This window comes from Miniopterus schreibersii (genome assembly GCF_964146895.1).
Source record: "Miniopterus schreibersii genome assembly, chromosome: 7".
Taxonomy (NCBI): Eukaryota; Metazoa; Chordata; class Mammalia; order Chiroptera; family Miniopteridae; genus Miniopterus; species Miniopterus schreibersii.
Window position 1 is genome coordinate 8,236,837 of NC_138108.1, and position 16,260 is coordinate 8,253,096.

The window sequence follows — 16,260 nt, forward strand, 5'->3', positions numbered from 1 at the left end:
CCCGTGTCCCAGCTGCACCCCCCTCCTCACTCCCAGCTGCTCTTTCTCAGGTGTCCCTATTTGGTGACTGGCTGCCTCACCAGGCTCCTGGGAGGTCTCCTGGCCTCGTCACTGCAGCTTTCTGCCCACATCCAACCAGTTAACAAGCTGTCCATTGACTCTGACGTTGCCTGTATCACCTGTCCAGGTGCCGGGAGTCAAAGCTGATGACTTGCCCTCGGATTTCTGTGCTTTCAGTAGAAATGGTTTGTAGAACCAAAGAGCTCCTGCCGTGGAGTCTGAGGCGCAGCCAGGAATCTGGGCATGCGGTGGGCAGAAGGGGCTGAGGAAAGGTGGAGGCAATTACTCCGAAGGGTCAGCCAGTCAGAAAGGATACTGGCAAGTATCCCCTGTCTCTCTGGCCCCCTATTTCTTGACACTTTGCCCACCATCAGATTAATGAAACCTTTTTAACCCTGACAGAAATGACAACCTTGTGAGGAAGAACATAGCTTTTGCACTGGGTGGAAGGTTAAAACAACATCCCGGAGCAAAGGTTTTTTATGCAAGGGCTTAAATGCTTGCCTTGCACAGCAGGTTGTGAGTTAATATCTTCGCCTCAGGGGTGTAATTTTCCTCCTTGAATCTTTAGAGTTACTTCCAGAATTGCGAAGGTTGCTCCAAAAGCCACGTCTGAAGTTGACAGAGCCTGGTACAGTCAGCTCGGTGAGTGCATGGACAGGGGAAAAGAGGGGTCACATCCCGGCGAGGAATGAGGTTATTGCCTTCAAATGCCAATGCACAACGTAACTTAAGATACAAAAAAAGGCTTGAGAACAGTAGCACCCTAACAAAAACCTCTCAGGACTCTTCCAGTGTGAAAAGGCAGGGCTTACAAAGCAAGTGATTAGAGGTTTAGGTTAAATTTAGAACGGAAATCTGAGCAGAAATAATTCCTTTCCATGGATAACAACACTTGATGTTAAGTTTGGTTGTTATACTATTAAAGGAATTTACATAAATAAAATAAAAGTTAGGGTAAGTTATGTTTTTCATCACAAAAGTGCTTTTTAATTTAGAAAGAAATTAAGTCGCACTGGGTTCCATTATAAATGTTAATAAACTGCTTATTTTAAGAACTCTGTTTAGAAAAGTGTGCTTGTCCATACCTTCTTAGAGCACAGCTATCAGAATAGGAAATGATTTGTACGGCCGGTGTGGCTCAGTGGTTGAGGGCGACCCATGAACCAGGAGGTCAGGGTTTGATTCCGGGTCAGGGCACATGCCTGGGTTTCGGGCTCCATCCCCAGTCAGGGATAACAGTCTCTTCTTCATAGGTTTGTGGGGGGGGTGTGTGTGTAAATCAGTGTATGTAGTTTTAGGACAGTTTGTGACTGGTGCCTACTAGATCCTCAACAGATACAATTATTATTATTGATGTGGGAAAGCTCTCATTCTTTCTAAAGAATTGGCATGACTAGAGAGAGACTATGTTTCCCAACATCTTTTTAGTACATACGCTCAGGCTTTGCAGTAGAGCAAATAACTTTCAGTGAACAGTCAAAATTATTTAGATAAGACTTCTTGTCTGCAATTGTTCAAAACAAAATTAAAAAAAAACAACAATGGAAAAAAAAAAAATGCTGGCAAGGGGACAAGTTTGGGGAATTGTTTGAAAGCGGTCATTGTACTCAGGTGGCCTGGCAGGCTACTGTAAACACCAGAGATAGCTGTCAGGAGGAAATCAGAGCCCATTGTGGGTCCAGAAAATGGATGTCTTTTCAACTAAACAGATTGCTATCAGCCCAACAGAGGGACTCGGGTTCCTTTCTGCCCGGTCATTTCCTTTACTGAGAGTCTGTAAGAACCACCCCGTCGCTGTTTCTCAGGACTGCAGGTTTTTGGGTCAAACAGAAATCCCGGGAGTGCCTGCAAAAGCCGACACAGGCGGTTCCATTAGGCCCTGGCTGCAGCGTGCGGCGTGGGGGCCGTGGGGCCGTGGGGCCCGGGTTGCGTGGGTTCTCCGGCTGTGGGCGCCCCGGCGCCGGGACCCCAGTAAGGGCTTTGCTCCGAAGCTGCCGAAGCTTTCCGGCTGGGCCGCAGGCTCTGCCGGCACCGCCCGCTCCTGCCTTCATCTCAGAGGCCGGGCGTCCTCCGCGCTTTGTCACCCTCAAGCCCCGCGATGGACAAGACCCAGGAGCCCCTGGCCATGACCGTCCACCTCCTCGCCAGCTCGGGGCACGGTGCGCCCCTGCAGCAGGCTCTGGATCAGCTCCTGGGCTGCGTTTGCCCCGAGGTCCGGCTCTTCATGGTGTCAGAGCGGGTGAGTCCCGTGAAGAGCTATGACAGGTGCCACCCCAGGCGGTCGCGGTTCCCAGGGATGTCCGTTTTGCTCTTCCTGCAGGAAAGCCTGGGAGAGGAGCGGCTCTTTCGAGTTCTTGACTCCCTGCGGCAGTGGCCCTGGCAGGGCTGCCCTGCCCCAAACACGCGGGGAAGCCCGGGGCCCTGCATTCCTGCCGGCCAGGAGTTCTACAGTCTGGACAGTCACATGCCCGTCTGGGGCGTGAGGCGGGCACACGGTGGCACCGAGATCCTGAGGGTGACGCTCTACTGCACTTTTGATAACTACGAAGACGCCATCAGCCTGTACGAGATGATCCTGCAGAGAGAAGCCACCCCACAGAAGAGCAACTTCTGTTGCTTCGAGCTCTACGCCACTGAGAGCTTCGCCCTGCAGCTGTCCCTGAAGCAGCTGCCCCTCGGGGCGTCGGTGGACCCCAAAGAGTCGTCAGTGCTGCAGTTCAAGGTTCAAGAGATCGGCCAGCTAGTGCCTCTCCTGCCCCATCCGTGCGTCCCCATCAGCCGCACGAGGTGGCAAACGCAGGACTACGACGGGAACAAGATCCTGCTCCAGGTATTTCTGCTCTGCCTCTCGAGTGGCCTGAGAGACGAGCTAACGTGGGGTTCTCAGCCTCGGCCGCACCTCAGAACCCCTGGGGAGCTTTCAAGACTGGGATCTCAGGGGGCGCCCAGACCTGGGCATTTTTCCCAAAAGCTCGTTGATGATCTAACAGGCAGCATGCGGCGGCGCTGACGGTCACTGCTCGGACAGAGAAGGGGGTCCAGACTCTGGACGAGCAGCTGCTCCGGAAACAGTTGTTGATCGGCTGCTTGTTCTCGGGAAATAAGGTTTTCTCTTCAGAAAAGGTGTCTGTTCCAGAAGCTGGGTGGGTGAAAACCAGCGCGAGAGCCTTTTCGTTTCATCATCTTATGTCCTTTCCAGCCGTTTAGAATAAAAGCGCAGCCTTTCTGGAAGTGAGGGCGCCCTGTCTCCCGCTGCGGCTTTTCTCCAAGCGTCTCTTCTCGTGTCTGAGTCTCCGCTGCCCTGGCTTGGGCTCTGTTCCCCTCTCGTTGTTTCACTCATCTCCTTTCCCCTCTCCATCGCTGTCCCCAGCGTACCCCGCACTGCTGAACACACTCACACACACACACTCACACACACGCACACACATGTGCACACACTCACACACGCACACACATGTGCACACACACTCACACACATGTGCACACACTCACACACACATGTGCACACACTCACACACACGCACACACATGTGCACACACTCACACACGCACACACATGTGCACACACGCGCGCGCACACACACATGTGCACACACTCACACACGCACACACATGTGCACACACACTCACACACACACTCACACACACACGCACACACACACGCACACACACTCACACACACACTCACACACACACGCACACACTCCCACTCCCATTCCCACACTCTCACTCTCAATACTTGGGTTTCTGCTGCCCTGAAAGGGCGCCTGTGGGCATCTCCCTGAAGGTGGCTGTGGAGCCGCGGGTTAGTATCAGTGGTTTTGGTTCATCAGTTAAAATAAGTACGAACAGCCCAGGACGCAGACAACGAACAGGCAGGGGCCTGGGGCGGGTGGAGATGACGGGGAGAGAAATGGAGGGCCTCTCTAATAGTCCCCACAATAAATAAAAAAAGAAAAGAAAAAGGATTTTAAAAACAAGCACCTTTCAAAAGATCAGTTAATTGAAAGAAACTGGCTTCAGCTGTTAACTAAGCAAGCCTGGCGTCGTTCGGGCTGCTTACTTTCTACATAACTCATTTCCTTGCAATTTTTTTTCTCAGTTTGGAGAAATCCTTCTTTTGCTATCTCTTGGAATCACATTTAGTAAGAGACAATATTATTTTCTCTTTATGATGTCAGCCTGCCCCTTAAAAGCTTAATCATTTTTTCAGTGATGCGTATTTTCTTGTTTCTAAAGTGTTGAGTCAATTGAGTGACAGATGATCTTCCTGTTCATCAAGATAGTTGCTGCTGTTCCCTGAAACCTGAAGAAACCTAGCTCTCAATTTGTGACATTTTACAAGTATTTCTTAGAATGATGGGCCCTAAATGATCAGAATTTCTACAAATGCATTTCGAATTTATTTATTTTTCTTGGCAGGAGGAGCTTTGTTCTCCCTCAAGGGATTTATCTCAGTCACTCAGCATTGTTTCTTCTAAAGAGTCCTGATTCCAACTGCACACATCTTTATTTCTATATTAACAATGCTGTACTCACTTTTGCCACATGGTCTAGTGAGTTTAGACTTCTCTTAAAAAAAAAAAAAGTTGACATTTTCTCTTCTTAAAAAGATTGCAGAAATGGCCAGCCATGCGATGAAATCACTTTTAATATTCTTGATAAGACTTTATGTATACCTAATGTCAAATAATCAGGAGCCCAGTTTATAGATTCTACATTTCTATGTGCAAAATTTATATCTTTAGGGGTTAAGCTTTATTTATTTATCAACAGATATCTAGTGATTATTTATCAGGTGTTAGTTAGGCACTGTGCCTAAGAAGGGGCAGAATGTGACAGGTGTGGTGGGCCATCCTAAAGGGCTGAAATTTTATCTCAAGAAGAGTAGGAAGCCATTGAAGCGGGAAGGTGACATGATCACAACTCTTTTCAAACGCCTCTGGTGGTGGAGGGGAGAATGGATTGGAGGAAGGTAAGAGCATCTATGGGGAGTCCCTTCAGATGGCTGTTGCAGTAATTCAGGTGAGATGGTGACAGCCTGCCCTAGGGTTAATGGCAATGGGCTTGGAGAGAGGGGAAGATCTGAGAGGTCTTTGGAAGGCAGAGTCCATGGGAACTGGTGACATCGAGGTTAGAGAAGGGAAGGTGATGCTCCTGCTTGGGTAGCATGGGGCTAATGATGCCATCTTCTAAGACTAAAAGAGCAAGTGGGACAGATTGAGTGTGAGGAGGAAGATGAGATCAATGTTGGAAATGCTGAGTTTGAGGAGCTCGGGCCTTGAAGACAGTTGGGTAGATAAGTGTGAAGCTTATGACACAGACCTGAGCTGTAGTTACACTTTTGGGAGTCTTTGTCATTTAGATGATAATGAAGTCACGGGTGTCAACAAGATTGCCATGGGAGAGAGTGCAAAGTGAGAAGAGAAGAGGGCCAAGGTTAGCCCTGAAGAACCACGAGCTAGCAGGGGAAGGGGCTCCTTCAGTGGACACTGAGGAGGGATGGATGGACAGGAAGGAAGAGACCCAGAAGGCTGGGTTGACGTAGAAGCTTAAGGAGAAGACTTCGAATGTAAAAGAGAAAGGCCAGCCTCGTAAAATTCTACCAGGGCTCAAGTAAAAATGAATGACAAGGAGACTGACTGTAGGTGATCTTGGCAAAAGCAATTTCAGGGGAGTGGTAGGAGGGAAAGTCAAAGTCATGGGCTGGAGAAATAAGGGAAGGTTAGTAGGAAAAATAAGTGTGGGCAAATTTTATAAAGAGGTTTGACTGTGAAAGAGAGGAGATGGAGACCTGGTGAAGGGGAGGGTTGAAGGAATGCGTTTTTTAAGATAGACTTAAGCAGATTTCATTGCTCTTGGCTAGGAGGGGAGATCTATCTATCATCTATCTATCATCTATCTATATCTATCTATCTATCTATCTATCTATCTATCTATCTATCTATCTATCTATCTATCTATCTATCATCTATCTATCATCTATCTATCATCTATCTATCTATCTATCTATCTATCTATCTATCTATCTATCTATCTATCTATCTATCATCTATCTATCTATCATCTATCTATCTATCTATCTATCTATCTATCTATCATCTATCTATCATCTATCATTTCTCTATCTATCATCTATGTATCATCTATCTATCTATCTATCTATCTATCTATCTATCTATCTATCTATCTATCTATCTATCTATCTATCACCTATCTATCATCTATTTATCTATCTATCTATCATCTATCTCTATCATCTATCTATCTATCATCATCTATCTATCATCTATCTAAAGAGAAAGATATTGATTGAAGAAATAAGATAATAAAGTGGGAGAAAGTGAATAATTGATAGGGTGGGGTCCCCAGGAAGGCAAAAGTCGATGGATTCACTGCACAGATAATACAGGACCGGTCGCTTTAGTTGTGGAGAGCGTGGGTAGTTACAATGGTAGGGAACTGGGAGTTGCTAGTGAATGATGGCTTTTGTCTTCTCTGTAATCTAGATGGTGAGAGCATCTGATGAGACTGGGGGCTGGGGTGGGTGGGTGGAGGTTGTGCCACTGCTTGAGGACAGTTCAGAAGTTTTGAAACAACTGTCATGGTGAATGGAGAGAGGTGACTAAAGAGGCAGGAGGACTGGCAGGTAGCCTGGGCAGAGTTGGAAACACTCCTTCATGGTGGCTCCAGTCTGAACAATTGCCTGGGTACAAGTTCAGAAAATGTGGGCAGGTTGCTGGGCTGGGCTGTGGCTCAGCGGTTGAGCATCAACCTAGGATCCAGGAGATGGAGGTTCAGTTCCCAGTCGGGCCACATGCCCGGGTTGCAGGGTCTTGTGGGAGGCAGCCGATCAATGACTCTCATCATTGGTGTTTCTATCTCTCTCTCTCTCCCTCTCCCTCTCCCTTCTCTCTGAAATATATATATATATATATATATATATATATATATATATATATATATATATATGTTTAATAAAGAGCAGATGTAGTGGGAGAATTGAGTACTGGAGCTAAAGAGTGGGAGGTAGCCTGAAATTGCGAGGTTTAAATTGGGAGATGGAGCTCTTTAAGGTGCCAAGGCCCAGTGGAGGGCCGCGGGACTGGGTGAGCAGAGTTGAGGGGAGGCCCTGGGCTGTTTCAGGGGGACATTCCGACCCCTGCTCCTGCTCCGGCAGGCACTTCCTGGCCACCCTGAGATGTCTTGGTGCTGGTTGTGGCCTCAGGACAAATTTTGTTCCGATCTGAGATTGATTTAGGGGGGGTGAAGGGACCTTACTCAGATTTCTCTTTCTGCTCATGGTTGTTAGACAAATAAAATCCCCAAGAAGCAAAGTTATGAATTTTCCCATTTTTACTCTTGGAAAATAAAAACAAAAAAATGAGAGAACCGAGTCTTTTTTTTCAAATGTCACAGACACCTTTTTTTTTTTGCTTTGCTCTTGAAAGTTAGGTCTTGAAGTTAAATTTTTAATGTTTCATACCATACATTTAAATAAAACCAATTAGAAAATGAACTCTAAAACTACACCATCAGCACCAGATGCTGGTGAAGACAAGGAGTCGTGGAAAACCCTCGGTCACTGCTGGTGGGGATGCGAGACAGTCCGGTCACTTTAGAAGACACTTTGTCACTTCTGTACAAAAGTAACCATACTCTTACCATAAGATCCAGCAATTGTACTTGTTGGTATTTGCCCAAATGAGATAAAAATGTATGAATTCCCTCCAGCTGGTTGGGCAGTCTAATCCCCACCCTGAGTGATTTCTGTCTATGGAAGTCACCACGCCAGTTTCCATTTCCCAGAGAAAAGGCTTCACTGGCTCAAACACGAAGGGGGACCTGATGTCAGATGAGCCCCGAGGGGACAGGGACGGCAGCTCCGCCTTTGAAGGAGGGTGCCTGTTGCTTCGATTCAGGTCAACCGACTTGACAGTTGGCTGCGGGCCGGGCCTGGCACAGGGTGAAGAGGGCACAGTCTGTCCTTAGCCCTTGGCGCACAGAAAACATCGGTTACATTTGTCCATCTTTTCTTTGTCTGACAGATCCAACCGAATCCAGGACTTGGTGTTAGGAGTGGTGAGCTTTCCTTCCTGAACGGCACCTCTGGAGCTGACACCCTTCCCCAGGGCCACAGGGTGACCCCTGTCTCCACAAGGAGGACCCTAGAGCTGAGAAGGCGAAGGAGCCGGGGCAGGCGGTTCAAGGCGGCTTCTCTGGAGTTCCCCGAGCCCAGTGGGGGCCCAGCGTCACCCAGCTCTCGTGGCACCTCCTGGCGGAGCCCTGGCTGCTCATCCCAGGCCAGCAGTCCAGCCACAGATGCCCAGCTGCCTCTGTGCTCTCCCCACCTCGAACCCGGGGCCAGAATGAAGGCCTGCAGCCAGGAAAACAGTTTTGAGAAGCTGGAGGCAGAGACCAATGTTGACACGGGGTGCACCGTGGTCAACTCTGAACCCAGGCCATCTTTTCTGAGCAGATTTCCAAGGGGTCCGCTGACCAGCCAGCCAGCACCAGCCTCCTCCTTAGGGGCAGCTGTCTCCAAAAACAACAGAATCTTGAAAGAGAGGGTCCGTTCTTTGTCACTTGGTGGCCAGAGGGACCTTGGTGGAAGGAAGATAACCTCGAAACATCCCCCTCATCTGCCAGTTCAGGGTGAAGGAAAGGAAGGAGGCGAGGAAGAATTCTTCATTTAGCGTAAAACCAGTGTGGTTTTCTAAACACAGGGCCGAGTGCAATGCTCTAGAAATCGAGCGCTGCTTTTTGGTCATCTGAGGGCCTGAATGCTAGCCACGCGCAGGTCTGTATGGCTTTTATTTCAAATGTTCAAAGTCTAACGGTGTTGTAAGAGGTGGTTTTTTTGCAGCCAGGGTCATGGGCATAAGGGAACACAGTCCATGAATGCACAGGGGAAAAGCCCACACCTCGGTCCCAGGAGACACACAACCCTGACAGGAGTGTCGAGCTCAGCACCCATCAGGATAATTGCGTTGTACGCAGATGAGTTGAATGTGTTATGCCGTGTTGATTAGTGTATGTAATTTGGTTTCAATTTTTACTGGGGTTGCATAGCTCATCCCCCTGGACAACACAGACTATTTATTCTTTAGTGTTTTTTTAATTTTTATGTGACCTCCTTTTATAACTAGGCCCTGTTCGCCACATACCCTCTAGTGGTTTTGCCTTTAAAGTTGTTTGCATCTGGAATGAGTTAACATGCAAAGTGTTTTGAAAATTAGGAATAATTAATTTTTTTTCCTGGTTAATGAGCAGAAACACCGGAAGCAGAAAAAAAAAAAAATCAGGTTGAAAATGAAAGCTGGTCTGTAGGGGTTTCCTGCTTCTCCGTTTCTCATTTGTTCCTGAATTACTCCAGTGGAACCAGAGGCCCACGTCATCAGCCTGAGGGGAGTGTGACGATTGGATGGTTGGGGATCTCCATGGAGCACGGCAAGAAGGTTGCAGTGGTCAGATTATTGCAGCAGGACTTGGGGTCATCCGGACAAGTGTGAACCCTACATTCCTCTGCAATATTCATTCGTTCATTCAACAAATATTTATTGGACGCCTAATTTTGAATAAGACATTGATATATGGTACACATACATCCTGTGGCCATTAATTCAAAAGTGTTTATAGTTCCGCCAGTATGATAAATCTATTCTATCAACTCAAGAATATAGTGAGGTACAAATTTATTCCTCTGGGAACTTTTCCACAGCTTATTCCCGCATCAGCTGCACAAGGCTGTGGTGAGCATTCCCGACCTGCCAATGGAGGCTGGGCATGTTGTGCATTTCAGTTATCATCGTAACAGACAAATTTCCGATTGCTCATGTGCTGCATGGTTTTGGTTGGGTCTATACCCACATTTAAAAAAGTCTGAGGTCTGTGTGTTTCAATTAATTGATAAGATTATTCTTTTTTGTATTACATATATATGTATTTTATTTTTTAATTACATTTTACTTTCAATATTATTTTGTACTAGTTTCAGGTGTACAGCATGGTGGTTAGACAATCACATAGGTTACAAACTGTTCCCCCGATATTTCCAGTACCCACCTGGCACCATACATAGTTATTACAATATTATTGACTATATTCCCTGTGTTTTACTTTATATCCCATGACTATTTTGTAACTACCAATTTGTACTCCTTAATCCCTTCGCCTTTTCCACCCAAGTCCCCAAACCCCTTCCCATCTGTCTCCCACCAGCCTGTTTTCTGTGTCTATGCCTGTTTCTGTTTTGTTTATATTGCTCATTAGATTCCACATATAAGTGAAATCATATGGCATTTGTCTTTCTCTGACTGACTTATTTCACGCAGCATATTACCTTCTAGGTCCATTCATGTTGTTGCAAATGGTAAGATGTCATTCTTTTTTACGGCTGAGTAATATTCCATTGTATATATGTACCACAGCTTGGTGAGGCTCTTCTACTCTATGAACTTCCTTCTCCAAGACAGCTGTTACATAAGACTACAAATGCTGATGAGCTGGGTCTTTGGGAGGCCTGGTTACTTAGTACACCCAACTGGGGAGAAGGGTATGTCAGGCCTAAGGACGAATCTCATGGCAGCAAGACTGGGCTGAGTTCGGGGTGCTCTTCCCAGCTTAGGGTACAAATGGAGGAGAGTTGCTAATGGACAAAGACATGACTCCTAAATGGATTTTTTTTCAGTGTTTACAATATCCATATATTCTCATTCTCATTTTCTTTCTCTCCCACAGATTAAAGGTAGATCTTAGAAAGTGAATGAAGAACTTTATTTTGGCATGGCTTTCTATAATAACATTTAAAAAATGAAAGTCTTATTTAAGTTGAACTATTGAGCTGCTTTGAAAAGCCCAGCAAGGGGACGCTCTGACATTTCTTTCCCACCTTTAACAGGTTACCTAAACTTTTTTAACATAATACATGGGTTAGAATATAAGTGCATGGGAATCATGAGAATATTGAAAACTTTGACTGAATACCTTACAAAATTGACTTTTAAAATAAAACACTCTTACATTATCACCTGCTGCATTCTACTCAATGCAGGAATCCAGTTTACACTGTGATAGGGTAGAAATACTAGTGGGTGAGGTGGAAGAGGCCCAGATTACGGTTTCAAGCTTGAAAATTTGCTCTTTATGTGACCTTGAACTGCCAGCCTCTTTGGCCCTCGGTTGCCTTGCCTACTGTAATGAAAGGCTGCGAGAAAGATCAAGATGATGCACATGAAAGCGTTCGGATATTGCCAAGCACATGACTATGTAAGATAGTATTAGCACATGGCCCTTCAGACCCAAACTTTTGAAATGTCATAGCAAGGAAGGACTTTTTGAAACAAGTTTTAGTAAAATCAATGATACAATAAAAAATGCAGCAATGTAATGATTACAAGTAAAATAAATCTAAGATTTTTAGTGTGTGTGCCGTTTATTTTCATCTATCGAAGAGAATTACAGATAGGATTCAAGCAGATTCTAAAGCTCAAAAGAGATCGTATAAAAGGGGTTAATGATATACTAGTTTAATCCAATTTTTCAAATCATACTCTTAACTACAATGATATTGTATTCCCTACAATGTAAAATGTGTCATTTTTTAAATTGAATGGACTCCTGATGGTCGGGTTATTTTATTTTCTCTTCTAAGGGTTGCACTGCAGTCGATCAGCTATTTTAACCTTATTAATAGTGTTTCACACTTTTTTGCAAGTGTTTGGACATTGCTAAACACTAATAGAAATTTGCCAGCTTGTGATGGTGTTTGTTGGTTGGGGGAAGAAGAACAGGGGACTTGGGGTGCACATACCTTGACTTAGGGAGGGACAGGGACCAACACCTCAGCTGCACCCCCACTCACCCTCTGCTCTGGCGGGACTTTGTCCAGGGGTCCCGGTCCCTCCACCACCACCCAACAACCTGCTGGCTGCATCCGGTTATGCTCAGAGGTGCTGACGGCACAGACAGGAATGGAGAGCAGTGTGGGCAGGGGGAGCCCTGGAGGAAGAGGAAGGGGGCACAGGGGAAGACCGTGGAACCTCCTAAATTTCATCTCCATGTGATAAAGTGAAGAAATCCCTGACGTGACTTAATTCTGTCTGCTTTCTGGGTCTTCTAAGCCCTCATGTTTGGGCTTTCTCCCTTTTCTCTCTCTCTTTGCATTCCTTTCCCCCTTCCCTCCCTCTCCTTCCTGTGTGTGTGCATGTGTATGCATGCGTATATGTATGTGCACATGTGTGTGCACACACAAACACACGTGCGTGTGTATGCGGGCATGCATGTGCGTGTATGTGTGCATGTACGTATGTGTATGCGTGTACGTGCATGTGTATATGTGTGTATGTGCACACACGTGTGTGCATGTGCACGTGCATGTATGCATGTGTACATGTATATGCATGCATGCGTATGTATGTATGCATGCATATGTGCATGTGCATGCATATATGTGCATGAATTTGCTACTCTCTTCATTCTTCCCTGTTTGAAGCACTGGCCTTTGGGCCTCCCCCCGATTCCTCACGGGGCTGACCTGCAGCCGCAGCTTCTCAGCGGCCCCACGGCGAAGCTCCGAGAGAGGAACCAGAGATCCGTGTCCGAGGGGTTCGCCCGTTTCCAGGTTACGCCCAGGGCTCTGCTCTGGGGGCACGAACCCCACACCACTCAGAAACACGCTGCCTCCCCGCACTCTCCTTTCACGCCCACTAAACCTTCCTCTGAGGTCTGAGACGCTTCTGGAACAATTTTAAAGATTGGCTGTGGTCTGTGATAGCAAAACGAAAGGCATGATGGCCCCAGGGAGCACATAATTAGGTTTCAGGATAAGAACTTCATCCTGTTAAACTTTATTTTCAAATATATTATTTAAAAAGTCTAGTTATTCCAGAGAATCTTGATGAGGTCTCCGCTTGGCATGAGACACAGACTCGGCCCGTCAGGCATCTTCTCCCTGGAGTTTTGATGCTCCTCCTTGGGGTGGGAAGGTGTCCTTGGGATGGGGGGACAGTGGCAGTCTGGTCCTGGAAAGAGCGATGCGAGGCCTCGGCATGGAGCCCTTAGTCCACACTGGTCCAGGGCCTGGTTTCGGTTGTGATCCTGCCATTCATCCCCCCTTTCTGTTCTGTGCATTTTCTGAGCCCGGTTCTCGAGCCTTCTGATAAATTCCTTCTCAGCTTGAATTAGCCAGGATCAGTTCTGTTCTCCAACCAGATAACTGAGATTGACACAGAATGAAACACTGAGACAGGTTAAAGCCAAGGACAAAATTGGGGCACCATATTAGGGAAGTGAATTTTCAAAGGGTAAAACAAAGATGTTAAAAACTGTTCGTTCGGGGGCTCAGGGTCTCTTTGAAGTTCCCTCCGCTTTGATTCTTTTGACTCTTCTTTCTGGGTCGCTTCTTTCTTCTCCCTCGTGGCTGTGACAGTAAGAAGACCTGCCCTCTCCCCTTCATCAGGCTGAGAAGGGAGCAAGATGGGACCCACTGGAGCTGCGGCCAAGGTCCCCCTAGCAGGGGCCATGCAGAGGGCGCTCTTCCTTCGTTACCAGCTGGTTTGGGCCAGGCATGGGTGGCTATTTTTGTTGCCTACCAAACATCTCCTCACTTCTTCTGATTAATAAAAAAAAAAAGCCTCATTCCTGTGCAGGACCCACATGTTATTCGAGTGGGGCTGTGACCCCTCAGCTCTCATTCACACAAACGGACACAGATCCACAGCCTCCCAGTCGGAGAGCACCATCACCGGGAGACAGTGATTGGCCGTGTGACTCAGTACAGGCCGATCTGAGACGTCCCGGGAATTTTTTTCTGGAGCTCTGAGAAAAGACTCCTCCTGTCCACTAGGGGCCTCTGCTGGTGGGATGTGACGCTGGGGCCTAAAACAACCGAAAGATAATCTCGGACAGTTCTGGAGGCCAGAGCCCCAAATCAAGGCTTCGGTGGGGCCACACTCCTGGAGGCCCAAGCGGAGAATCGCTCCCGGCCTCTTCCAGCTTTCCAGGCCGTGGCTGCAAAACTCCAGGCTCTGCCTCCATCTTCACGTCACCTCCTCTTCTTTATATCACTCTCTGTCTCTTATAGGGACACTTGCCATTGAACTTAGGGTTCCCTTGGATAATCCAGGATGATCTCATTTCAAGATCATTAGCTTAATTACACCTGCAAAGATTCTTTTTCCAAATAAGGTCTTATTCACACTAGGAGTTTGGATCTGAGCATATCTTTATGGGGGCTACCATTCAACCCACTACAGAGCCCTTATAATTATGTGATTTTTTTCTGTGTTAGTTTAGTTATTTGTATTGTCTGCCACTCTCCATTCACCCACCCTACTTCTCTCTCTCTCTCTCTCTCTCTCACACACACACTCTCACACACAAATATAAATTCCATCTGAGTTAGTACCTACCTGTCATCTTCATAGCTGTATCTATAAATCCTAAAACAGGATTAGAACCAGAGTAGATGCTCAGTGAGTTTTCATTGATTGAATGAAAGAGTTGATCTCCTTGGATTGTATCTTGTTAGCATTTTTCCATACATTTGGTACTGTTCCTAACCATAGTGTTAGTGTTGGGCATGTATGTTTCTCTACCCCTCATTTTAATACACATGCTCCCTGAGGCCTGTTTTCCATCATTCTGGGTGATCATTTCAGTCCTTTAATTCAGAGAAGCAAAATTTATGTGCCACAATATTGTGCTAGAAGCTGCCCTAGGAATTAATGGTAAAGGCATGTATAAATACATATTGCAAAGGTTTAGTTTTAGTTTCATTGCCTGTTCAGCTGTAAATAATTTCAGCTCTCCCCCCTCTTCCCAGTATTTTCCTCATCTCAAATTACAGGTTAAGCTAGCAATCCTCAGACCATGTGTGCTCAGGGCCTTTAAGTATCTTATTTGGTCTAACTCTCCTTTTTCAAGTCAGTGACCTTCTTCAATTTTTATTTCCTTAACTTGACCCTGAACAAGGGAGGCATGAAAGAGGCTTCCGATGGACACTAACTAAACTGGTTCCAACAGTTGGTAAGTGGAAGGCTGACGTTGTTTCCAACTGCCTTAAATCTAATTTTAAAAATCGTAATTAACGTGCTCTACCACCTGAGCAGTGGCCTCATCAGTCCGAAACACCTACTGGAGAGGAGTATTAATGGAGTCAATTCTGTTGAGACATATCACAGCTACCCAGAGAATGAAATGACAGGTGATGCTGCACAGGTTTGAGGGTCGGCGTGTGACCACCTCGTGGGCGTGGAGGGTTTCCAATGGCCTCTCAGCAAGTCTTTCTGGAGCCCCGACCACAGGGCTGGCCTGAGGAGCTGTGTGCCTGGCTTGGGACCAGAGGGACTGAAGTCGATTCTCGTGGCTTTCTCACGAGAGCAGAGCTGTCACTGTTGAAGAGTCGTCCGTGTGCACCCGAGAACAGGGCTCAGCTACTCTGCACAGGGCTGTGCTAGGTGAGCGAGCTTCAGCCGCACAGACACCACAGAAATGCTCCCCAAGTGCAGAAGCATGAAAACAAAACCGCCTTGCTGCAGGTGGTGCCTGCGAAACCCAGCACAGGGCTCCTCGGGAAAGAAAACCAGGCAGGGAGAAAACCAGAAAGAAAACCAGGTCGGGAGATGCATAATTAGAGAGCAAAGCACCTCCTGGGGTGGTTACTCACCAGTTTCCACCACAGCCGCTGCTTTCAGCCACACCCGGGAAGGAATTTCACGTGTGACTCGACTCTGGGAGTGTTTGCAGTTTGCATGTAAAACGGGGATATTCCAACGAGGCAATTGAAGCCCACTTCGTAGGGAAATTGTTTCCCTTTTGCTGTGAGCATAATTTAGGAAAGAGGCAAAAGTGTAACTGTGTCCTGGGCAGTCTTTCTTTTTTCTGTTTTAAATTATTATTATTTTACTTTGTCAGGCTTTATTAAGTCTGAGAAGTGCTTTTTCACCAGCTCTAGCAATGAACATGCTGGGCCCCCCTGAGTCACACCGCAGACTGGCATTTTTCTTTCCTACATTGGGCTGAAGTTAAGATGACGCATTTCTGGGCCTGTGCTAGGTTTTGTAAGGCTACTTCCACGGGAAGCCTGCAGAACTGGGTGAAAATAGAAAGGTACAGAGTGAGTGAACTAATATCCTCTCGGCTGTCACCCGTGGCTCTGACCAGTCCCCTCACTCCACGTGGAGGGAAGAGGAGGGA

The 16,260-nt window shown here is 46.7% G+C and overlaps 1 protein-coding gene across 1 annotated transcript; it reads left to right on the top strand.

Moving 5' to 3' along the window:
• The first annotated feature begins 1,748 nt into the window (after window positions 1-1,748).
• Window positions 1,749-11,484, top strand: FAM124B (family with sequence similarity 124 member B). The gene is made up of 2 exons (XM_081142703.1): window positions 1,749-2,893; window positions 8,112-11,484. The coding sequence occupies exons 1-2, from the start codon at window positions 2,162-2,164 to the stop codon at window positions 8,757-8,759; spliced, it is 1,380 nt and encodes a 459-aa protein (XP_080998829.1). The 5' UTR covers window positions 1,749-2,161; the 3' UTR covers window positions 8,760-11,484.
• The last annotated feature ends 4,776 nt before the right edge of the window (window positions 11,485-16,260 follow it).